Source organism: Telopea speciosissima, chromosome 3 (assembly GCF_018873765.1).
Source record: "Telopea speciosissima isolate NSW1024214 ecotype Mountain lineage chromosome 3, Tspe_v1, whole genome shotgun sequence".
In the NCBI taxonomy this organism is placed as follows: domain Eukaryota; kingdom Viridiplantae; phylum Streptophyta; class Magnoliopsida; order Proteales; family Proteaceae; genus Telopea; species Telopea speciosissima.
Window position 1 is genome coordinate 52,288,206 of NC_057918.1, and position 25,735 is coordinate 52,313,940.

The following is a 25,735-nucleotide window of genomic DNA, read 5'->3' on the forward strand; positions in this document are numbered from 1 at the left end:
ATGTAATATTTATTTTACATTTTAAACTAAAGGTAAATGGATGCACAGTAAAATGAAATTTAATAACCAAATATGGAATGATTTGAAATTAGTGATATTATCACATGGGGTAATGATTACAAGAATTTCTTTTTTAAATATGAAAATTTCACCTCCCGTCCCTTTAATTCTCCTTGCAACCAAATGGAGCCTTTAATTATTCTCCTACTCTCTTTACGAAACCAAACCAATCCCACACCCCCCCCCCCCAAAAAAAAAAAAAAAAAAAAAAATAAAATCACAATTACTTAACATTTGTGCAAGTGGGAGAGTTTGATGATAAAAAAGAATCAGATTGGCGTGTACCTTTTTGTCCTTTTTTAAGCCTAAATTTACCATGGCTAAGAGTGGATTTAGGCAACTCAGTTCCCAGTACTACAACTAGACTCATTCACAGGACTGCCCATACTGGTCATTCCATATTGGTTGATGGTGTTGAATAAAACCTAAAAACAAGATCCTACCGGTATATTAAGCTTGGTAGTGACAAATGCTAACAAAAGTTGCATCACAAGGAACAGGACTGGTCCGACCAAATGGGAGTTTCTCTGGTATTCAACTTATTGCGATCTGAAGAATGAATTACTTCACTTGACTCGCCATAATACGTAATTTCCTCAGCACATTTGATGCCGCTGATGCCCTAGCTTCCCTGGGGTTAGCCTGTATGTCCCCACTACACGGACACTCAAAGTCCATTCCTTTCACTGTTACATTGGCATTGTAGCCTCCTACAAAATAGGTTAACCAACCACATTAGTGTAGATGCAGCAATACTGCAAGTTGTAGTGATACAGCAACCAACCAAAAAGCAAATTAGAATTTAAGTGAGCAGCTTTGAGTAACGACGACTAGTATGATGCAAAGAGAGGACAATCTCTATTAAACTTCCTTCTGATATTGAAGTACCTTACCATCTAATGGAAATACACTATATCTTGGTAATATCCAGTTGTTCTGTAGGCATATAGCATCCAACTCCTGCCATGGAAATAATATTTAATCAGAACACACCAAGAATAAAGCTGTAAGTATTATAATCCACCCCAAAAGAACATACATCCGGAATTATTTAAAAACATTAACTGCAAAACCAATATACTGACAGAAAAGTGTGAGCTCAGGGAGACATTTAAGAAACTTCTCTTCGATCAACAGAAACTACATTTTCTACCTAGACCCAAAGACATTTGCACAACAAGACTGAAGGACCTCTTTGAAATGCTAGAGACCATGTAATAACACACCGAAAAAGAGAAGTTTAGTATCACTAATACTAAAAATGTGTAAAAAGTGGTGTGAATTGGAAACATCCTAAATAAAGTTGGGGAAGCGGTTCTCTGAGCTGACTGTGGAGGGTATGCAGTTGAAATGTATGGAAGAGATCAAGGTGAGAGAAGGTAAGGAAAGAGAAGAGGAGAGGAGAGGAGAAGATGAAGAAGTGTGTGTACAATGCCTTGGGGAGAGAATGAATTTCTCTCCCCTATATTGAGTTAGTGGCTTATATTACGAAAAATTACATATATTACCCCCCATGCTAACATAAGGTAGCTAAGGGAGATAAAAGGTAAAAACACAATACATGATAATAACAAAGTACCCTTATTACATAAACTCTAACACTCCCCCCCTCATGCTGGAGAATAAGTGTCATACATTCCCAGCTTGCACAAAAGGGTACTGAATTAGTGAGAGATGAACTCTTTGATGAAGATATCAGCCAACCGGTTGCTTGTCTTCATTAAAGGAGTACAAATGTAGTCAAGAGTCAATTTTCTCCTTAATGAAATGTCAACCCACCTCAATGTGCTTTGTCCAGTCATGTTGCATGGGGTTGTGAGCTATACTAATAGCAACCTTGTTTCACAATAGAGACGCATAGGTCTCTCAATATCAAACCCCAACTCTTGGATCAGCCTTCTCAACCATAGGAATTCACATGCTCCATGAGCCATGGTTCTAAATTTTGCCTTTACACTTGATCTAGTCACAACAGGCTGCTTTTTGCTTCTCCATGTGACCAAGTTACCACCCATAAATTTGCCATAGCCTAATGTAGACCTTCTGTCAAAAACAGAGCTTGCCCAATTAGCATTAGTGTAACCTTTAATCCTCAAATAGTTGTGCTTGGCATATAATAGACCTTTTCATGTAGTAGACTTCAAATATCTGAGGATATGATACACAACATCCAAATGCCCACTCTTGGGAGCATGCATAAAATGATACTACCCCAAGAGCACAAGTGATATTTGGGCGCGTCAGAGAGAGATCAGTTTTCCCACTAATCCTTGGTACTTCCGACATCAATTAAGGGAGGTGCACTGTCTTTACTTAACTAGTGATTTTGGTCAATAGGTGAGTTTGCTGGTTTACAGCCTAACATTCTTGTTTCTTTCAGGAAAAGGGGTGTTTTTCTCTCCGCATGATCATCTAGGAGTTGCGGCTTTCACAAATGCGGATTGGGTAGGCTCCCCTGATGATAGGAGGTCTACATTCAGATATGGTACATTTGTGGGTGGAAATCTCGTCACCTGGAGAAGCAAGAAACAAGCTGTGGTTGCTAGTTCCAATGTAGAAGCGGAGTTTTGGGCTATGGCCCATGGTATTTGCAAGTTATTGTGTTATAGAGTCTTCTAAAGAATCTAGGTATTCCCGTATAGTTACCGATGATGTTATACTGCAATAGTAAATCAGCCATTAGCATTGCGCATAATCCGATTCAACATGATAGGACGAAGCATGTGGAGATTTATTCTCACTTCATTAAGGAGAAGTTGGATCAAGGAGTTATTTGTGTTCTCTTTGTTAAGTCAAGAGACTAGTTAGTTGATATTTTTACTAAGGGTCTGAGCAGTAAGTTGTTTCACCCAATTGTGTGCAAGTTGGGCATGTGTGACATCTATGCACCAACTCGAGGGGGGAGTGTTGTGATATGGGTCTAATATGGGTACACAGGTAATTCGTCCTATAAGGCAATTCTTGTACTAGTACCTATTCTCCTATATTATAAATAAAGAGTAGCTGATGTCATGTTGACACAAGCCAATTATCCCCGAAACTTGCATCAGTAAGAAGTGAGGCAAACTTTCTTTGTAGATGATTCCATGGCAATGGCCTAAAGAAACTTTGTTATATCAACACAATTATTAATTTCTCATAATCTTTACGAGGATGAAGAATACTTTTATCAAGCCTAACATGCTGCTTGTTATTGACTATAGAACCCAATAAATTTTATACATTGGCATCATGATCCTTACAATGAGGCTACATAAACTTATCTGTAACAAGCTAAGCACAGTACAGAACAATGGATCAAAACACGTACAGGTTAGGTGAGAGACACTAGGGCATTTCAGGTTATGTCCCTGTCCAAAAGAAGTCCAACTATTAAATGGATAAAGAAGGCATCCCCAAATTCTAGTCTATTTATAATTGGGCAGTAGAGCTGCATAAAAGCTTCAAAATAAAAGAAATAATATATCAACTTAACTGTTGAAGTATCGAGAATTGTTGTGAGGAGAATCTCGATTAGGGTATTCTCATATCCTGATTGAGATTCTCTCCACTTACTGTTTCCTTTTTCTGATATGATTTATTAGTGGTTCCTAGTTAGTTTAGGATTAGTGATTCCTAGTTAGGTTATGTTTATGATTGGATCCTAATACAATTAGGAGTCCCCCTTTGTAATTCAAAATATAAATAAAGGTCGTGAGGGACTGGAGATCAAGACAATCGTCTCTGTCAGTCCCTGTTCCTCTTCTCCATTTCTTCTTCATCTCTTCTCTTCTCTTCTTCACTCTCGGTTCTGGTTCTTCATAGTTGTTTGATCTGCTACATGGTATCAGAGCTATACCCTTAGACTGGAAGTGACTTGCGGTTCTGGTTTGAGGGTCTTCTACAGCTTTTTCTCTTCAAGGGATGCAGCACCCACTGCTACATATTGTTATGGATTAAACCCTAGATGAAGTTTTCAATTGAAAACTAAGGTTTCCTTCACTACTACTACCTACCTGAGTTTTGAAATCGATTGGAGATTCTGGAGTTGAAGCTGCTGGTTGTTATTCTGAAGATTTCTTCTCCATCAAACCCTGATCCAATCTGTGAATCCATTTTACTGTTGAAGACTGCAGTATCAACCTATCTCTTCTTCAAAGTTTCTCTTTATTACTTCCTGCGGTAACCTATTCAGTTGATATTTTATCTCCAATTGATCCATTAAGGTGGTGAAATCTGATTTCTCATCCAGGTACATCCTTCGGTTCATCTTCTCTATTGTTTCTTTTCGGGTTTTCAAAACCCCAGTTACTGCTGCTACCTTTGGGTTTTCAAACCCTAACTCTGACATTACTACTGCTACCGTGGCTTTTTTTTAAACCCTAATCCTGCCGGCTGCTTTACTATCACTATATTTGGGTTTTTCAACCCTAATCTGATTATATTACAGAAGCCAAGTGTGCTATTGCTGCTGCTATTGACTGTGTTACTGCTACTGTTATAATTATGGCTGATCCTAAGCCTCCTATGGCTAATGTCCAAGTTCAGATTACTACTATAAAGCTCTCCGGAGTTGCCAACTATCTTTTATGGGCCCAGGCTGTGCAGGCATACATCCATGCCAAAGGAAAAATAAAATACATTTCAGATGATCCTCCTACTGTTGATCCAAAGGATCCTACCTCCGTCACAGCTCATGATGAGTGGATGCATGAGATCTCTATTATTAGAATATAGCTATGGAACAGTGTTGAACCTGCTATTGCATCTAATGTGATGTTTCACACCCTTGCCAAGGATGTCTAGAATGATTTGTGTGAAAGTTTCTCTCAAGAAAAAAAAACATCTCTCGCATGTATGATCTGTATGAGAAGCTTTTCACTTTTCAACAGGGAGATAAGTCTTTGAATGAATACTTTGCCACTAATAAAGGCATGGTTGAAGAACTCCAGCTACATCAGCCACTTACTACTAATTTGGATCAGTTAAAACAACAACGAGCTGAATTTCATGTTGCAAAGTTTCTGGCTGGATTACATCCTGATTATCAGTCAGTGAAAAGTCAACTATTCACAGGGGAGAAAGTTCCCTCTCTTAATGAAGTGTTCTCCCGTATCAATCGTCTACCTAATCCCTCCAAATCTGATACTACTACTAAAGACAGCTCAGCCTTTATTGCCGGTCGTGGTCAAGGATGTGGTCGTGGCAAATCCAGGGGTCAAGGCCGTGGCATTGGTGGAAGAGGTACTAGTTATCAATCCTTTGACAAATCTGCCCGCCAATGCTCTTACTGTGGGAAACAGAATCATATTATGGATACATGTTGGACAAAACATGGAAAATCTGAATGGGGCAATGAATTAGCAAATACAGCCATGACTGACAACCCTACCATTGAGAAACCTACCAGTGATACGAATCAGAGTTCTACGTCAGGTACTTCATCCACTGTGTCACGTGATGATTACAATCAGCTGGTCAAACACCTTCAACAACTTGAAGCCGCATCTGCCTCCACTTCTAACGCCACCTTAGCATATAAAGATAACTTGATATTTTATCCATCTTCTACCTCTTGGCTTATTGATTCCGATGCTTCATGTCATATGACTGGTAAGTCAAATTTGTTCTCTTCCATAAATCAAGCCCAAACCTCCTCTAATGGTATCCTTGCTGATGGGTCACCTACTAAGATAACTGGTCATGGAACTGTTTCCCCAACATCTTCCTTGACTTTTTCCCATGTACTTCGTGTTCCTAAACTCCCACCAAGTCTTTTATCTGTTAGTCAACTTACTAAATCACCCAATTGCTTTGTAACCTTCTACCCTTTTTATTGTGTTTTTCAGGACCTTCAGACAAGGAAGACAATTGGTGGAGGGCTTGAGCGTGATGGTCTATATTACCTAGATGGCACCGGTCCTTCTACTGCAACTACATCTACTACTATACCACCTACCATGCAATGGCATTTACGACTTGGTCATCCCTCTCAACCTAAACTACAGTTAATGGTTCCTAGTTGCAAGTCTACCTCTCGTCTTGAGTGTGAAGCTTGCGAAACTAGGCAGACATCACTATGCCTCCTTTCCTGCCCGTATTACACCTAGAAGTTCTTTATTGTTTTCTTTAGTATATTCTGATATTTGGGGTCCATGTCGTGTCAGTAATAGATTAGGCGTTCCTTATTTTGTTAGTTTTGTAGACGACTACTCTTGTTCCATTTGGGTTTATTTGTTGAAAGACCGGACTCAATTTATTACTGTATTCAAAAATTTTTATCAGGAAATAAAAACTCCGTTTGATAAGTCAATTAAAGTTTTTCGTTCTAATAATACTCTTGAATACACTCAAAATGAGATTTTTTATTTTTGTCTCACCCATGGTATTGTTCGTCAAACCAGTTTTTCGTACATTCCCCAACAAAATGGGGTGGCCGAACATAAAAATAGACACTTACTGGAGGTGGCACGGTCAATTATGCTCCATATGCATGTACCCAAACGATTTTGGTGTGATGTTGTTCTCACTTCCTGTTACCTTACTAATCGTATGTTATCATCTGTTTTGAACAATAAAATCCCTTTTTCTCTTCTTTACCCCAATCGTCCTCTGTTTGCCACTCCACTACATGTTTTTGGGCCTTGGTTGTGTCTGTTTTGTTCACATCTTTCACCCTGCCGTTGATAAGTTACCCCCTCGGTCTATTAAGTGCGTTTTTCTTGGTTACTCTAGAACCCAAAAAGGTTATAAATGTTTTGATCCGGTTTCTCATAAACAGTTTCTTAGTGCTGATGTCACCTTTTTTGAAATTCCCCTTACTTTTCTTCTCCTACACCGTCTACTGTTCAAAATGAAGATCTTCTAGGTCCTCTCATACCTATGACCATACCCATCTCATCACCTCAGCCAAGTAAAGTTTATCACCATCTCCACCGTCGCCAACCTGTTGCACCGTCCACTACTGAACCAGCCAACCTTGACCTTGGTCCCGTCCCTTCTGCTCCCACTATTTCGAAGCTGCTGTCCACTACAACAGACGCCGCTCCTCTTGACACTCAATCTGATTCTGATGCTGAGGTCTCCCTCGACTTACCAGTCGCTGTCCGCAAAGTTACTCGCTCTTGTACTCAAAAGTCACACCAATCCCATGTTGTTTACCCCGTTGAAAACTATGTCTCAATTTCTCACCTACCATCCCACTATTATCCACTTGCCTCTACTTTATCTACTAACTTTGTTCCTAAGACCCACCGTGAGGTGTTACCTCACCCTGGCTGGAAGGCAGCAATGGACATAGAAATGGATGCTTTGCTATCTCGACACGCTTGGACTCTGATTTCCTTACCCCCTGGGAAGGATCTTGTTAAATGTCGTTGGGTTTACACTATCAAATATAATCTTGATGGTTCTGTTGAGTAGCTTAAGGCCTGATTGGTTGCTAAAGGATATACTCAAACTTATGGTGTGGATTGTAACAGAGTATAGATGAAGAAAACTAGAACTGAGAATGGAGGAAGAAGAGAAGAAAGAGAAGAAGATGAGGAAGAGGAGAGAACTGTTAAATTGATCAGTCTCCCTCATAATGCTTGTATTTATAATCTCAAATAACAATAGAAAGGAGAACTCCTAATCAGATTAGGAATTCCTAATCATGATAGGATTCCAAGTTACAATAGGAAAAGAACCATGAAATAAAACTAGAACTAGAACTAACAACTCAAACTGAAACTAAAACTAACTACTCACAGTAGAATTAGGACTTGACATAATTAGAAACTAGCACTCCAACTAGGACTAGGAAAATAGAAGATACACATACCAATCAAATCACTGTTCACGTGAACAGTATTTCAACACTCCCCCTCAAGCTGGAGTGTACAAATCACCTAGACCCAGCTTGGTACAATTTCGACAAAAAGCAGGTCCAAATAGAGCCTTTGTAAACATATCACCAACTTGATTAGTAGTAGAGACAAACGGAGTAGCAATTAACTTCTTCATAACAGCATCCCGAACAAAGTGGCAATCAACCTCAATGTGCTTGGTCCTTTCATGAAATACAAGATTACTTGCAATATAGATGGCGGCTTGATTATCACAAAACATTTGCATAGGCTGAATAATTGGAAATCCCAATTCTTGGAGCAAGGATTTTACCCACATCAATTCAGTTGTAGTATGTGCCATTGCTCGATATTCAGCTTCAACACTTGATCGAGCAACAGTTGTTTGTTTCGTGCTTTTTCATGTGACCAAATTACCACCCACGAAGATATAAAAGCCAATAGTAGAATGCCTATCACCATCAGCACTTGCCCAATCAGCATCAGAAAACCCAACCAGATTAGCATTCCGATTAGGTCGATAAATAAGACCTTTACCAGGAGCACTCTTTAGATAGTGCAATACACAGCAAACAGCATCCCAATGAATTTTCTTTGGACACTGCATAAATTGACTAATAACCCCAACAACAAAGGATATATCCGGACGAGTAAATCTAAGGTAAATGAGTTTGCCAACTAATCTTCTATATCGATGAACATCTGAAAAATCCTCACCCTCAATGGACCCAAGTTTCTGATGGGGATCCATGGGAGTATCTGCTGGTTTAGAAGCAAGCATTCCAGTGTCAGTCAAAACGTCAAGAACATATTTCCTTTGAGATAGGCTAATACCTTTCTTGCTTCGCAAAACCTCAATACCAAGAAAAAACTTAAGAACACCCAAGTCCTTCATCTGAAAGTGTTAATGAAGATATGCTTTAACTTGGGCAATACCAGAAGCATCATTACCAGATATAATAATTACCAAATATGCAGTAGGGTTTGTAAACCCAGAAGTAGCAACAATAAATAGGGGTTTGAAAACCCAAAAATAGTAGCAGTAAATAGGGTTTGAAAACCCAAAAGGAAACAATAGAAAGATGAACTGCAGGGTGAATCTGTAAGAGAAATCAGATTTTCCAGATTAATGGATCAATTGGAGATAAAATAGCACCTGATATGAAAACCCTCAATGGGTTACTGCAGGAAGTAGTAGAGAGAAAAAAATTAAGTTGAATCTGCAATCTTCAATAGTAGAGAGGATCCACAAATTTGGATCAGTATTATATGTAGAAGAAGTTCAACAAAGGCAGCTTCAACTTAAGGATCTCCAATCGATCTAAGAACTCAGATAGATAGTATTAGTAGAAACCCTAGTTTTCACTTGAAAACTCCATCTAGGGTTTAATCCATAGCAATATGCAGCAGTGGGTGCTGCACCCCTTGAAGAGAAAAGGCTTTAGAAGACCCTCAAACCAGATTCTTAGATCACTTCCAGTCTAAAGGTGATGCTCTAATACCATGTAAGAGAGTATAGATGAAGAAAACCAGAACCAAGAATGGAGGAAGAAGAGAGAAAAAGAAGAAGATGTGGAAGAGGAGAGAAATGTCAAATTGACCAGTCTCCCTCATAATGCTTGTATTTATAATCTCAAATTACAATAGAAAGGGGAACTCCTAATCAGATTAGGAATTCCTAATCATGATAGGATTCCAAGTTACAATAGGAAAAGAACCATGAAATAAAACTAGAACTAGAACTAACAACTCAAACTGAAACTAAGACTAAAAACTCATAGTAGAATTAGGACTTGACATAATTAGACTAGGACTCTAACTAGGACTAGGAAAATAGAAGATACACATATCAATCAAATCACTGTTCATGTGACTAGTATCACGTGATCAGTACTTCAACATGGATTATTTTGAAACCTTCTGCCCAGTTGCCTGTTTGAATTCTGTTCGGATCCTTAATTATCTGGCCTTCAACTTTGATTGCTCCTTGTATCAGATGGATATCAAAAATGTTTTTCTTTATGGTGATCTTCAGGAGGAGGTTTATATGGAGCAACCTCCGAGGTATGTTGCTCAGGGGGAAGATTCTACTAAAGTATACAAACTTCATAAGGCTATCTACGGGCTGAAACAATCTCCAAGAGCTTGGTTTGATAAGTTCAGCTCCATTGTTACTAAGTTTGGATTCTCACAGTGTTATTCTGACCATTCTGTATTTATTCGTCATCAGAATTCAAAGGTCGTTGTGATGGTAGTTTATGTGGATGACATTATTATATTTGGTAATGATACCTCTGGTATTGCTCAAATTAAATCCTATTTTCATCAACACTTTCAGATGAAAGACTTGGGTGTTCTCAAGTATTTTCTTGGTATTGAGGTTTTGCAAAGCAGGAAAAGTATTAGCTCATCTCAGCAGAAATATGTTCTTGATCTCCTATCTGAAACTGGAATACTTGCTTCCAAACCAGCAGATACTCCCATGGATCCCCTTCAAAAACTTGGGTCTAGTGAGAAAATTTTACAGAGGTACATTGGTACAAGAGATTGGTTGGCAAACTCATTTATCTTACTGTACTCGACCAGATATATCCTTTGTTGTTGGAGTTATTAGTCAGTTTATGCACACACTAAAGAAGACTCACTAGATACTGCTTGTGGTGTGCTACGATACCTAAAAGGCGCTCCTGGCGAAGGTCTCATTTATCGACCTAATCGAAATAGTAACCTTGTTAGATTCTCTGATGTTGATTGGGCTGGTGCTAATGGTGATAGGAGCTCTACTACTGGTTATTGCACTTTTGTGGGAGGTAACTTAGTCACCTGGAAGAGCAAGAAACAAACTAATGCGGCTAGGTCTAGTGCTGAAGCTAAGTATCGGGCCATGACACATACTACTGCTGAGTTGATGTAGGTAAAATCTTTACTTCAGGATTTGGGCTTTCCTGTCACTCAGCCTATGCAAATGTTTTGTGAAAATCAAGCAGCTATTTATATTGCTAGTAATCCAATGTTTCATGAAAGGACGAAGCACATTGAGGTTGATTGCTACTTCGTTCGAGATGCGGTTATGAAGAAACTGATTTCTACTCCATTTGTTTCCACTACCAATCAACTGGGTGATATGTTTACTAAGCCACTATTTGGTCCTGCTTTTCGGAGTTGCTGTTCCAAGCTGGGTCTCGGTGATTTGTACGCTCCAGCTTGAGGGTGAGTGTTGAAGTATCGAGAATTGTTGTGAGGAGAATCTCGAATATCCTGATCAAGATTCTCTCCACTTGCTGTTTCCTTTTCTGTTATGATTTATTAGTGATTCCTAGTTAGTTTAGGATTAGTAATTCCTAGTTATGTTATGTTTATGATTGGATCCTAATACAATTAGGAGTCCCCCTTTGTAATTCAAGATATAATAAAGGTCGTGAGGGACTGGAGATCAAGACAATCGTCTCTCTCAGTCCCTGTTCCTCTTCTCCATCTCTTCTTCATCTCTTCTCTTCTCCACTCTCGGTTCTGGTTCTTCTGAGTTGTTTAGTCTGCTACATTAACCATTTATTGATTACCAAAAAAAAGACAGAAGCTTAACTATGTAATAAATCGTTTTAATTATAACAAAAATATGTTAACGATTCATTTTGGCAGTTTAGGTTAGTGTTTATTACATAGAAGTAGTTATTAGTTCTTAGTTTTTCTGTTATTTTGAATTGTTTTCAACTTGGAAGAAAAGTGCTTATTGTCTTGAAGAAACTTTGAATTTGAAGAGCCACGTCATTGCATCCATTAGTTCGTTCAGCTATTAAATCGATGACCTATATGATCTATTGGATATTAATCAGATTTTTGGTTAAATAAACAGATTGAATATAGGCAAAGGTATATCTGCCTCGAATATAATCTGTTTACAACACTACCATCTAATACTTCATCAGAATATAACACAACGAAAATAGCCATTGCTTAAAAAACAAATTGCCATAAAGGGAACAATGGCTATGTATAAAAAATTCAAAGAATGGCATGGTACTTGCCTGACATGGATTCTGTAAATTAAGAATGGCCTCAGACAATCTCCTCCTATTCAGGGATTGAGGCGAACTTTGCTTCTCCATATGTAGCTGGGTTGCACCATAAGTTTGGGTAGTCCCTCTTGAACATGCAACCCTACAAGCTTCCAGTATGGACTCTATCTTTAATATCAAGTCATCTTTGCCACCTACAGAGATTTAAAAAGGAATTCATAGAAACTTGTGTATATATGTAAGTGAAAAGAATCATTAGAATAAGTCACCTCTCAAGATAAACAATACGCTAAATAATATTGAGCTAATTCATCAGGGAACCATACTGATAAATTTTGTAATATCCAATTCCTTATCCTTTGATTCATATTCCCCTTTTAATATTAAATTTCAGGGATGTTCTTAAATTCAATGGCTTTTATAATTTTGTGTTAAAAAGGTCAGACCTGACAGTTTCTCACTCAGAGTGTGTGAGAGGAATGAGAGAGTCACCTTCTCCGTACAGCTCCATCATCAATCACATGGCAGCTCAGACAGGCTCAAAATTTGGTGAACAGATAGAGCCCAGGTTCCCCTGCTTATATCAAGTTTCCCAATGAAGGGGTACAATATGTGGTGAATAGAAGAGATTGATAATTCATTAAAAATCAAACTTTTCAAAAATGGTTAAAAACAAAGGGATGGCTCAAAATTCAAGGCAAAAGGCTGATAAAGGTTCACTACATGACGGAATGCGACTGTGCAATCTGACCAAGGTTCAAAAACTCAGGATTTCAGACTCGTTTTGGCCTGACCAAAATGATCGAAATCTACTGAAATGGCTGAAATTTCCTAAAACAGTTCATTTTTTTTAGAATATGGCCATTTTGAGGGGCAAACGGCCATATTAAGCTCCGATACTTTAGGGAAACATTGTTTTAGCCTTATATACACATTTGTAAACCTTTATATTGCAAGAAAAGTAACACAAAGTGTTGGTTTTGATTTGCACCCTTGGTTGGCTGTATACGCTGAACTCTATTGTATAACTTGTGTAGTATTGCCTATTCTAAATTGTTTTATTACTAGAAGACAGAAAACTCAAGTAAAACAAGTAAATACGCCATGAATGAAGAAAAATAATATTGACATGAAATAGTACAAAGTATATGTAACACAAGTAGAGACCCAATTCCTAACCAAGGTTCTAAAATTGGTCTCGTTTCGGTGTTTCGGTCAGGTTGAAACCCACCGAAACACTGAAATTTTGCTGAAACCTAGCATTTTTCTCAGCTTATTTCATTTTGATGTTTCGATGATCATGGCCATAGTAGGCTCCGAAACTTAAGGTGAAGCATGTTTTAGGCTAAATAAAAATATGTAAATCTTCAAATTGCAAAAAAAAATTACAAAATGTGGTGTTTTGGATTTGCACCCTTGGTTACAGTAAACATCGAACCGTGTTGTATACTTATGAAATATTTCCTATTCTACACATTGTTTTAGTACTATAAGACATAATTGACAACTAAAACAAGTAAATTATGCAACAATGAATGAAGGAACATAATATTGATCAATTATTTAAGAAATTTTGGTGAAATTTCGATCGAAACAACGACAGTCTCATGTTTCGTATTCTATTTTGTCTCGGGGCCTTCGAAATTTCGGCGAGTTGTTGAACTATGGTCTTATCTCCCAAGTCCCAACAATAAAATACTGTGTGGTGAACTAGTGATACATGAGTCAAAGTTTACCCCCTTACTAATGTCTAATACCACGAACTATGACGTGGAGGTTCGAGCCCACTCATGGAAAGCTGGAGCCGACACCAATTTTCCTCCGACTGTATGACAAATGCAACCCACGTCAGTGTGTCCAGAAGAAACGATTTTAGTCCTCCACTGCTGCCCTGTAAATGGCCTCATCTACTTATTGGAGGTAACCTAACCTAGGGAATAGGTCAACGTACCGTGAAAAACTAGCCATTGTGACTTGATGGTGATACCATCATGTACGGCTGGCGGGCCGTGTAGAAGAAGATGGTGTCCACAAAGGACAATCCAGCCAGTGACTGGGAAGATGGTTCTAAATATCGGTCAAAACATGCAGTTTCAGGCAAGATATCTCGGTTTCTCAAAACCAAGACAAAAGCCCAGTGTGATACGACTTTGTACCTGGTTTCAACTAGGTTTCGACTTAATTCGGACATTTCGCAAGTTTCAATCTGAACCTGGTTGAATCACCTATATAAATTCACTTATCCCCCATCAAAACTTGACGAAACCTGGTTTGATTTATGCCAAATATCATTTAAGTAAATGTTTTTATATTTGTTATTTCATTTACTTAAGATATTATTCATAAATAAGAAAATACCCTCTCGATTTGAATCCAATAAAAATAGTTAAAAAAACAAATTCCAAAAGGATACAAAGTTAAACCCCCCCCCCCGGTTGAAGAAGAAAATTTGAATTTTTGGTTGTAGGGGCGATTTTCAAATTTCAAATGATAGGATTTTCTCAAAGCTAAAAATTTCATAAATCTTATTGTAATAGAACTTCACTAAAAAGTAAAAGAGCAGCAAAATAATCTTTTGGTTGGAAGCTGGTTTTGTGCTCTACCCAAACAAATCCAAGATTTCTTAAATCTGATTTATATTGAAGGAGTTATGTTCCGGTCAAGCCTTATTTGGTGTGCGTGAATGCTAGTCAAAATTGCCCTGAATGGAAATCAATTTTTAGACACCAAAACAAAATAAGGTCGATCTCTTAATCTGACAAGTATTGAATCCAGATCCTATCCTATCTATTTATCAATCTATTTTCACATTAAAGATTGCATCAGTGAAATACAATCATGATCAGATGATCTTCACCTACTGATTCAGCACTTAACATTCAGTGCTCCATTAAATTTGTAGCATGGGTCACAAGTAAGCATATGAACATACAATTCTCTACCCCTCTAAATAGCACTTCATTTTTCCAGCTTTGCTAATTTAAAAGCAACTTCAGATTTAAGCAAGGATTAAGGCAGGGAATAAAAGGGTCAGAGTTAAAATAATAGTCCCCATTTCAGAATAAGAAAACCAAAGAAATAGAGATATTCCAAAACAATGCAGAAGTTAGGGTTTTAGGAGGAATTTTAAAACACGGAAAATACTGGTAAGTTGGGGTTCAAATTTAGGCCCATTGGCCCATTGTACCAGTCCCTTTTGACCTTCCAAAAATCAGTGAATTCAAACAATTATAAAGAGGCATGGCAGTTCCTGATGTTTGTATTAGGGAAAACGGGGGAGAGGTGAGGAAAGAGGCTATTAGAGGCTTACAACATGGTATTATTGTTCATTTCTGTCAGAGAATGATATCAAAATCAGAACTACAGAGTTTGACAGAATTCTAATCAAATATTCTGGGAGATATGAATAGAAGAAGTAAAGCAAAATAAAGACAAAACAGGGCATCATCAAACAGACAAGAACAGTAAGAGGAACTAAATAGGTGTGAGAAGAAGAAGAAACAATTACCAGAAGTTTGAAGCAACAACCATTAAAGGAGTTAGAAAGAAATTGATAGCAAAATAAGGGGAAGAACAAGAAGAAGGAGAGAGAGAGATGTCGAACATAAACTTCAGCCCCTTGCTTGATCTCAATCAATGGTATCCAACTAACCATCAAATTCACCAATCAAGTTTTCAAAATTCAAAAACAAATCAGCAATTCACTAATTTCCAAAAACATTAAACTGATGGGTATGTTTACTAATTTATAGACTCTCAATAACAAATACTTAACTCTAATTAAGATTATCAACTTGACTTCTAAGACAAGAAAGAAGAAATTAACACTGATAAGGATTCTTTCTAAACTAATCACGTATACCAGCTAAAGACCCACTACTATTATATCACTGGCCCAGTACATTAAGAAACCAAATTATAGGCTCAACCTATGGTCTAACTAACTCGAACCTGATTTTTGGCACAAGTACCTACATGCACTCTTAGACAGGCCTAGAAAGAACCCACAACCATGAAATTTGATCTACGTCTCTTCCTAGGCTTCGACTTCCAAAGCCTAGCAAATTATTCCATCCAGGATAGCTGTTGCATCAGACCAGGGGTCCAGGAAGGGGTACTCTAGCCCATGACGTCCGGACCCCATTCCTAATCTAGTCACTGCACTATCAGGCCAAACCCTATGACAGCTCATTCACCAATTGGACCAGCTTTCAGGCAGACAGGCTGAGCTAAGAAAGGAGAAAAAATAAGAACAACATCAATAGAATCAAATAGTATAGTCGACCATTTAAGCGTAAAATACACATATCAAAGTGTTTTCATCATGAAATGAAAGACAAATGCTGATGTAGGCATATAGCACTGAAAGCCATAGAAATTGCAGTAATTAGAACGTACCTCTATATTTCATTCAATTCTCGTCACTTTTATTAGGCTTATTTTTGGAAGGTCAAAAACAGTCCGTTTTATGTTACCTATCTAATGACACCAAGATCATGCAATTCCAATTTGTATGGAAGACTTAAGACCAATTTTTTGAAGGTGTTAGTTTATGATGAAGTTTCTATTTCTGGATTTTTAGTTAGTTTAAGTAAGGTTATTTTGGCCTTTTAAGTTATTAGCAGGTCTGATTAAGTTTGGATTTATAAATATGTCCATGTTAGAGACTATAATTCACACTTACTGAAATTAATGGATATTGTGTGCCTGCATCAGTTTGGGTAATCCCCAATCCTTCTACCATTTTGGGGGTTTATCTCCTTTACTTTTTAAGGGGTGTAGTTTAAAACCCTAGGTTTCAAACATAATTAAAACCTTTGACTTCAACTTAGAAACCAAAGATATTGCGATGTTGTTTGAATCCTACACACTTCCGCTACATCAAACACTTTTAAAAGAACCAACTTGTTTCTAATCTTACCATATAAGAGTTTCCTCCCATTGAAGGAAGATAAAAAATGACCTTTGTGCTGCCTTTTCATTGCTTATGATGTGCAAATGTAAACAGATAGACAATTAAAATAAACAAAAGAAATGGAACTGAATTGTACCACTTAAGATTTTCTGGAGGATCTTCTCACAGTGAGCAATCTCATCTTCCAGGTCACGTTGCTGCTGGGACTGTACAGAGAATAAAACTTCTGTTCATAACAAATATGAGCACAAACGGGAGCTCTATGACTACCAAACAAGGAAAATGGTAAATCAGTAGTTCAACCTGAAAAATCTCGTGTCAGAAAAAAAAACAATCAAATAATAACCATCCATCTGCAACATTCCATCTAATGGAATCAGCTGTACAGCATATGCTGGATATATATGGCCATAATCAACCGACTAGTATGCCTCTAGGCACAGCATATGAATCCTGGTCAAAAGAATGGTATAACCCAAAAAAAAAAAAAAAAAAACCTTAAAGATTTTGATGGCCATAACAATCTGAATGGAATGCCTCCTGCCACTCTACATGCATCATGCTTTCATCCATTAAAAGAAGGTCGTCACCATCAAGAGATTTACAAATAAAAACCTCTTTAACCAGTTCCCACAATTATCATTACATGTTATGGATCATAGTCATAAAAAGTACATACCAGATTATCTCGTTTCTTCTGAAGCAATTTCAAGGCAGTCTGTAACAATTCATCTCCCTTTGACGCCATTACAGCAAGGTTTTGCTCAGGCTCTTGGCCATTGGACTTCAAAGGTACAAGCAGATGATCTCTCATGGGTGTTGCATCGCAACCATGCAAGCCAAAATTCCACATATCATTTTCATCAGCAACCTTTACACCTGTGTTTTCTTTGCCGTATGACTTAACCATAGTATCAAACACCTCCACCTGAAAAATCAATCAAAAGCCTTCAAATGACACCAGAACAGAGAGAAATATTCACCAAAGGAAAAGATATAAATAAGGGTAGGATACTACTTTTTCACGTAGTACTTGGTGTTGTATCTATAATATAATGTTCCTAATATTTTGAGATGCCCAGTTTACTGGACAAGCACCTAGAAGCATACCCAACATCCTTGGACCACTCAGCATTTTGGAAACATAATAAATGAGGCCAACTTAGCCAACCCCATTAAGTTCGGATAAGGCTATGATGTTGTTGTTGTTGTAATCAGTGAGGCCAACATGTGTTCTTTCTTATCACACTAGCCCACCACCCTGTATTGGTCAGTGCAAAAATCCAAGCTTCTCATGATATTAGACATCCAATAAGCTGATTCATGGGATCCTAGACCTTCTAAGGGTTTAGGTTAGGATTCCAAAAGAAACCCAGAACTGCAGGGCAAGTTAAAGGTTAAACCAGAGAGTAATCCAGCAGTATACTAAGGTGACACTGATCTGGTCCAAATTCTATCGAGTGGCCTAAGAAAATATAAATTAAGGTTCCAAAGTTTGGAGTTAATCCAATGGCTAGTTCTGGAGAAATCAAAAGAATAGCAATTTAGCAAGTTGCTGAAACAGAGTTTCAGATTTAATAACTACAGAAAAGTCCGCAACTATATCAAAGAGTAGCAGGTGAAAATCAAAATAGAAACTGAGAATGGATTTAGCAACTAAGGAAGACAAATTTGTACGTGAGTTTAGAAAATAGAAACAATCAGAAACTGGAAATCAAAACAAGTTATGGTGCTGCCGCAGGGTATCCATGGTGGGCAGTGTGCTACCAACAAGTGGAGAAATAGGGGATGATCTGGTGACTATTTCAGCACTAGCATATGGTCTGAAAATGAAAAGAAATCCAACAGAGGTTAGTGGACAGAATAATATCTGAAGATCATATCCCAAGGGGGTTGCTCAGTTGGCAAAGACCAACACCTCGCAAAGAAGAGGTCATGAGTTCAACTCTCCTTGGGGCCCAACTATCAAAAAAAAAAAATCTGAAGATCATAACAAAATTTTAAAGAAAACCTCGTATGCACAAGGTTTAGAAAAGGTGTATATCTGACCTTGAATGTAAAGAAGAAGGATATGGACTACACCTCCCACCTAGAACTTAACCAGCACCTCACCAGTCCTCTTGGCTTCCCACCAAGGTTGCTGTTACTTCTCACAAATCACAATAACACTTTGTATCTCACAAAAAATTACAAACCATAGAGCTAACAAGTTGTTCAAATCATGGGGGTAGTGTGATCCCCTACCCTTTATTTATAAACTCAATGTAACAACCACAATGGGAAACCCACCCCCCATGCGTGGAAAGGAGGAATCCCTCACAACCAGAATTTAGAAAGTGTGAGAAGATGAGAGAAAGTGTTTTAGAGATGAATGATTGGTTGTTCTATTAGACAACCCAAGCTTCTATTTATAATAGAAGCCTCAAAGAGGCAAATTACACAAATATCCTTACTATGACTAAACAGAAAAATACATAGAAAATTACCCTTATACCCCCACGGTATACTATAATTTTTAACACTCCTCCTCAAGTTGGAGCATAGATATATATCATGCCCAACTTCGATACAAAAGGATGAAATAGTTTTCCACTCAATCCCTTAGTGAATACATCAGCGAGCTGATCTTTAGACTTCACGAAGGGAATACAAACAAGACCACTCTCAAGCTTTTCTTTAATAAAATGTCGGTCAATCTCCACATGTTTAGTACGATCATGCTGGACTGGGTTGTGGGCTATGCTGATTGCAGCCTTGTTGTCATAGTATAGCATCATGGGAAAAGAAATAGGAACACCAATATCTTGAAGTAGCCCCTGAAGCCATAACAGCTCATAAGCACCTTGGGCCATTGCACGAAATTCAGCCTCGGCGCTTGATCTAGCCACCACATTTTGCTTCTTGCTGCTCCATGTGACTAGGTTGCCACCAACAAAAGTACAATACCCTGTCACAGACTTGCGATCAGAAGAGCCAGCCCAATCAGAATCCGTATAGGCTTCAACTCGAAAGTGATCATGTGGAGATAGGAGAATTCCCTTTCTTGGTGCTGACTTCAAGTGTCGAAGAATGCAAAGAACAATCTTCATATGAGTGGAATAGGGATCATGCATGAACTGGCTTACCAAGCTCACAGCAAAGGCAATGTCTGGTCATGTGTGAGATAGGTAGATCAGCTTTCCTACCAACCTCTAATAACGACCTTTGTCAACTGGTTCTCCATGACATTCCTTCAGCCTGGTGTTAGCCTCTAAAGGGGTTTCACTAGGCTGACAACCCAGCAACCCTGTCTCTGATAAAAGGTCCAGGATGTATTTTCTCTGGGAAAGATATATGCCTTTTAATGATCTAGCAACTTCAATCCCGAGAAAATACCTTAGCAGTCCTAGATCCTTGATCTCAAACTCACGTCCAAGAAACTCCTTGATACGATTCATTTCTTCCCTGTCATTCCTAGTCAAAACTATATCATCAACATATACAATAAGAATTGTAACCTTGTTGCCATGGCGCTTGATGAACAAAGTATGATCAGCATTGCTCTGTTTGAACCCCACAGAGGTCATAGCCTTATGAAATCTGCCAAACCAAGCTCTAGGGGACTGTTTAAGACCATATAGAGCACGCTTCAACTTACATACTTTGCCACTGGTTGTGTCAGATGAGAACCCAGGAGGAACTTCCATGTACACCTCTTCATCAAGCTCTCCATGAAGGAAAGCATTCTTCACATCAAGTTGTTGTAGATCCCACCCTAGATTCACAGCACAAGACAACAGAACTCTCACTGTATTCATCTTGGCAACTGGGGCAAAGGTTTCCTCGTAATCAATCCCATAGGTTTGAGTGAACCCTTTAGCCACAAGTCTCGCTTTATATCTGTCAATGTTGCCATCAACTTTCTGTTTGGCCACAAACACCCACTTGTACCCAACTGGTTTCTTTCCTGGAGGAAGAGCTACAATATCCCATGTGTTATTTTTCTTTAAAGCCTTCATTTCTTCTACCATGGCTGCTTTCCACTTTGCATATGCAAGGGCCTTCTGCCACTTGTGTGGAATACAAACAGAGGAAAGGGAAGAAACAAAGGTACAATAGGAAGTGGACAACGCATCATAAGAGACAACATGAGATATGGGGTGTTAAGTGCAAGACCTAATTCCCTTACGGTGTGCAACAGGTAAATCAAGATCAAGAGAAGGTTGAGGAGAAGAGAGATTACCAACGGAGCTTGGATCTGGCTCAGGGGATCCAACTGAACAGGTTCAGGTGCTGTTGTGGTGGAGATCTCAATTTGCTTTTTCTTTGAATGCTTTCTGTGATAGACTTTGAGGTTGGGTACATTCATCAACCTCAACCTTTGTACCTGAGAAGTAGGCTCCCCCTATGTTGAAATGTCAGTGACAGGCAAGGGTGAGGGAACACAAATAGGGAGGAGAGGTTCCTGGATGTCAGTGACAAGCAAGGGTAAAGGAACACAAATAGGGAGAAGAGGTTCCTAGACAGCCACATCTTCGCTATTACACTCCCCCTGAAGAGGTGGCGGGGAATAATAGGGAACTGACTCATGAAAGACTACATCCATACTCACCACAGTATGGCGAGCAGGGGGGAAGTAATACTTAGAACCCTTTTGTGTGGGAGAATACCCAAGGAAAATACACCGGAGACCACGAGGTTCAAATTTGCTAGGGGAATGAGTGTCACGGACATAACACACACAGCCAAAAGTGCGGGGAGGTACAACAAAAGAGAAGGACCCCTCCAAAACCTCAATAGGAGAGTGAACATTCAAGACCCGAGTAGGCATCCAGTTTATCAGATAAGCAGCAGTAAGAACAGAATTACTCTAGTATTGGGAAGGAACATTATGAGCAAACATGAGTGCACAAGCTACTTCCAAAAGATGACGGTTCTTTCTTTCGGCCACCCCATTTTGGACAGGAGTGTCAACACAACTGGTTTGGTGAATGATTCCATGATCAGCTAGATATTTCTGGAATTGGCCTTCAGTGTATTCAGTACCATTATCACTCCTAAGAATTTTAATGGTAGCTTGATACTGGGTCTGAACCATTTTATGAAATAGTTGGAAACAATGGAATACTTCAATGTTGCATCATATAAACCCAAGTGTTACGAGAATGGCAATCTATGAAAGTAACAAACCAACGGTGACCAGAAATGGAAGTACGACGAGAGGGACCCCACACATCAGTATGAACCAAATGAAAACTAGTGCTGCTTCTTTGATTAACTGGAGAATAGATAGCTCGAGTCTGTTTGGCCATAACACATGCCTCACAAAAAAACTCATTTCGATTACATTCTTTAACAAGTTCAGGGAATAAAAGGGACAAGATCCCAAGGGGGGATGGTCCAAACGGTAATGCCATTGATACAAAGTAATAGAAGAAGTTGAACTACGCTGAGGAGGAACCGAATGAAGCTGAGAAGGCAAGGCTGTTGGTGTAGAAGCGCCCTCAATCAAGTAGAGACCACCATGCACCCTACCCCATCCAATCGTCCTCCCATGCTCCAGATCAAGGAAAATACAATGATCAAGGAAAAAGGTTACTTTACAATTCAAATCTCGAGTCAAACTACTAATGGAGAGAAGGTTAGTAGTAAAATTAGGACTATGTAGTACAAAAGACAATGTAAGAGAAGGAGAGCAGAGTATCGAACCCTTTCCAGAGACAGAGGAGAGAGATCCATCTGCCACTCAAACTTTGTCTTTTCCAGATGAAGGATTATATTTATGAAATAAGGTGGAGGAATCTGTCATGTGGTCAGTGGCACCGAAGTCAATGATCCACGGAGTGGAAACAACAGATGCACAATGACCACCGAAAGGAATACCTAACTGAGCAAAATGGGAACTTGAAGAGGCCGGTGCAGAGGCAGTGGAGGATGCAACGGAAGCAGATGTGGCCCTCAGGATGCGACGAAAGGCCTTGAGCTCCTCCAGAGAAAGAACCAATTCGGTAGGAGGTGAAGTGGCAACTGACTCTGTGTGATGAGCTTTGGTCTTGGGTTTACCTTTGGCTGCACGTTTGGCTTCAAAGTCAGTAGGCTTCCCATGGAGCTTCCAGCAAGTAGCCTTTGTATAGAATGGCTTGTTGCAATGCTCAAATCGAACAGTTTCTTTCGAAGAGGCACCCAAATGAGAGGAACTGTCAGTAGTGGGAGTAGGGATGGCCCCAACTTGGAGGGCTGATCGATCAATAGTAGGAGTATGCAACATAGCAACACAGCGACTCTCCTCTGTAAGGAGTAATGCATAGGACTACTCCAAGGAAGGAAAAGGAACTCTACCCAAAATTTGAATCCGAATCTGATCATACTCAACATTTAAACCAGCAAGAAAATCATACACTCGAATCTTGTCCACATGCTTGCGGTATGTAGCAATGTCCGTAGCATTGGTAGGCTGGTAGTCGGTATAATGATCAAGTTTCTGCCATAAGCTTCGGAGGGCTGCCCAGTACTGGGAGACAGATAGTTCCTTCTGGGAGGTGTCATGAGTCTTCTTACGGAGTTCATACACCTGGGCATCATTCCCAACCTGACCATATATCTCCTTTGCACCAGCCCAGATCTGGGCTGCAGTAGCAAGCAACAAGTACCCACTAGAAATATTAGATTGCATAGAGCTAAGTAAGAAGGACACCATGGAGTCATTTGCAATCCATCTTTTCTTGCCACGACTGTCCTCAATTGGTTTAGCAGTGGTGCCATCGATGTGTCCAGTGAGGTCTCTACCTACAATAGTCAAGTAGGTAGATCTAGACCACATCAAGTAGTTGGTACTGTCGAGCTTGATCGTAACTGAATGAGGAAGGTAATCACTCCGAGGCTGTCCATCAGTTCCAGAGGAAGCAGAAGCAAGGTCTGAACCAGTCATGGTGATCTGAAAAAAATCTCCAGAATCAGCAGCAAAACTGAGAATGATTTCTGAAAAATAGTCACAGAAATAGCTCCAAATACAGCCGTCAGAATAGGGTCAAATCTGGATCGAGTGCTCTTCTTGGAATGGTTGAGATGTGCTCCAAAAATGAGCAACTTCTGATGAGTCAACAAAAAAACCAAAATCTCAAGATTAGGTCAAAAAAGGGAGATTTCAGAGAACTTTCAAACTAGAAATCAGAACTGCCTGAAAGGTGGATCGAGTTCTGTTCTGGGATAGTCAAGTAGTTCCTCCAAAAATCAGCCCAGTTTGACGAGAGATGACTGAAAAAGTAACAGCTGAGATCGATCCTGTAGGATTTTTTTTGAAGAAAACCCAAATATTAGGAAGAAGGTTCACTCCAAAAAATAGGCAGAAGGAGCTGAAACTAGAATCGAGTTCCCCTTTTATGCTGCTGAAGTTATCCTCAAAGTATTGGCTTGATCTGAGAAGGGAAAGGCTGAACTCGATGAGGTTAGGGTTTTGACCAAAAGACCCTAAAAGCTGAAATCGATAGATGATCTTCGCTCTTGCAAGCAGTGATGGATTCTTCCACAGGTGCAGTACTTGATCTTCAAAGGGAGAGGAGTATTGATCTTCAATGATGATGTAGACTCAAACTCCAAAAAAGGAAGATTCAGAAGTTTCAGAAAAGTGGGAAGAACTCCAATCGATTCTTGCAGGGACAGATTGTTTATCTCATTGAGGTGAGTATAGGGCAGCAACTAGATTCATAAGTGTTAGGAGTAAGGGGGAGCCGTGAATAGGAGCTGACGCTAGCTCCCTATTCACGACTCCTCTAATGAGGGGTATTTTTGTCTATGTTGTTTTTATGATTTACCCTATTTAATATATGGTTTTGGGAGCAGTTATTCGAACGGCTGCAGTCCCAATTGTGCAGTTCCTCTTTCTCCTTCTCCTCTCTTCTTCTTTCTTCTTCTTCTTCTTCACTAAATCTAATATGGTATCAGAGCAGGGACTGTAGGAGTTCCTGCGTTTCGATTTGAATAAGCTTGCAGTTTTGAAGACTTGAAGGTTTGGGACTTCTCGTGCTCTTATCTTAAAGGGGATGCAGCACCCTTTGCTGCAGTTTGGTGGTTTTATTTGAGACTAGTTCATGACTATACAAAAGAACTAGGTCTCAGTTTTGTGGAGTTATTTTTTTGGTATGTGCCAAGGTGGAGATCGATTCAGGTTTTGTGGTTTTATTTTTTGGTGGTGATTGCTTGTCCAAGGTGGAGATCGATTCAGGTTTTGTGGTTTTTATTTTTTGGTGGTGATTGCTTGTTGCTGGCTGGTGTTTCTTGGTTATGATTGATTGAAGATCATATCACCTTGCTGTCCTACAGTTACAGAACTGTTTGTAATTTGAGGAGTGTTTGCTGTCCATCAGTTTCACTCTTCTCTGTGAAGATTCAAGGTGTTTAGTGAAGCATGGGTGATGCAAAGACGACTGTGACTGAACTGTCCTCCTCTTCTCATCGCATTACCGAAAGGAAACTTGAAGGGATTTCTAATTTTCAGCAGTGGAGAAAGGTGGTTCGATTGGCCTTGACGGGGCGTGATCAACAGGATCATCTCACAAAGCCAAAGCCTGAAGGAGACACGACATGGGATATAGTGGATGCACGAATATTGAGTCAGACGTTGAACTCAATGGATAATCAGATTGCAGACCTGGTTACTCACATTGACATAGTAAAGGATTTATGGGAATACTTGAATGTCCTCTATTCTGGCAAGGACAACTTGTCTCGGATTTATGACCTATCCCAAGCTTTTTATAAAGTGGATCAGAAGACTCTGACTGTAACCCAATATTTTGCGGAATTCAAGCGACTATATGAGGAGCTGAATTCCATTCTTCCTATCACATCTGATGTGAAAGAGATGCAGCAACAGCGAGAGCAGCTGGCTGTTATGGTATTTTTGGGTGGACTTCGAAAAGAATTTGAGCCAGTACGGTCTC

General features: G+C 39.2%; 1 protein-coding gene across 3 annotated transcripts in view; it reads right to left on the reverse strand.

Moving 5' to 3' along the window:
- Positions 1–431: 431 nt before the first annotated feature.
- The window catches only part of LOC122654106, an 89,176-nt gene continuing 63,872 nt past the window's right edge, over positions 432–25,735 (reverse strand). Inside the window, exons 7-11 of one of the 3 annotated variants that reach the window (XM_043848085.1) lie at positions 17,497–17,745; positions 16,954–17,023; positions 11,912–12,096; positions 954–1,020; positions 432–770 (exon numbers count right to left, since the gene is read on the reverse strand). In XM_043848085.1, the coding sequence (XP_043704020.1) occupies positions 622–770; positions 954–1,020; positions 11,912–12,096; positions 16,954–17,023; positions 17,497–17,745 (720 nt within the window). In that variant the 3' untranslated portion in view covers positions 432–621. Of the gene's footprint in view, positions 771–953; positions 1,021–11,911; positions 12,097–16,953; positions 17,027–17,487; positions 17,746–25,735 lie in introns of all 3 variants that reach the window. The other 2 variants (XM_043848084.1, XM_043848083.1) reach the window with 2 other exon arrangements.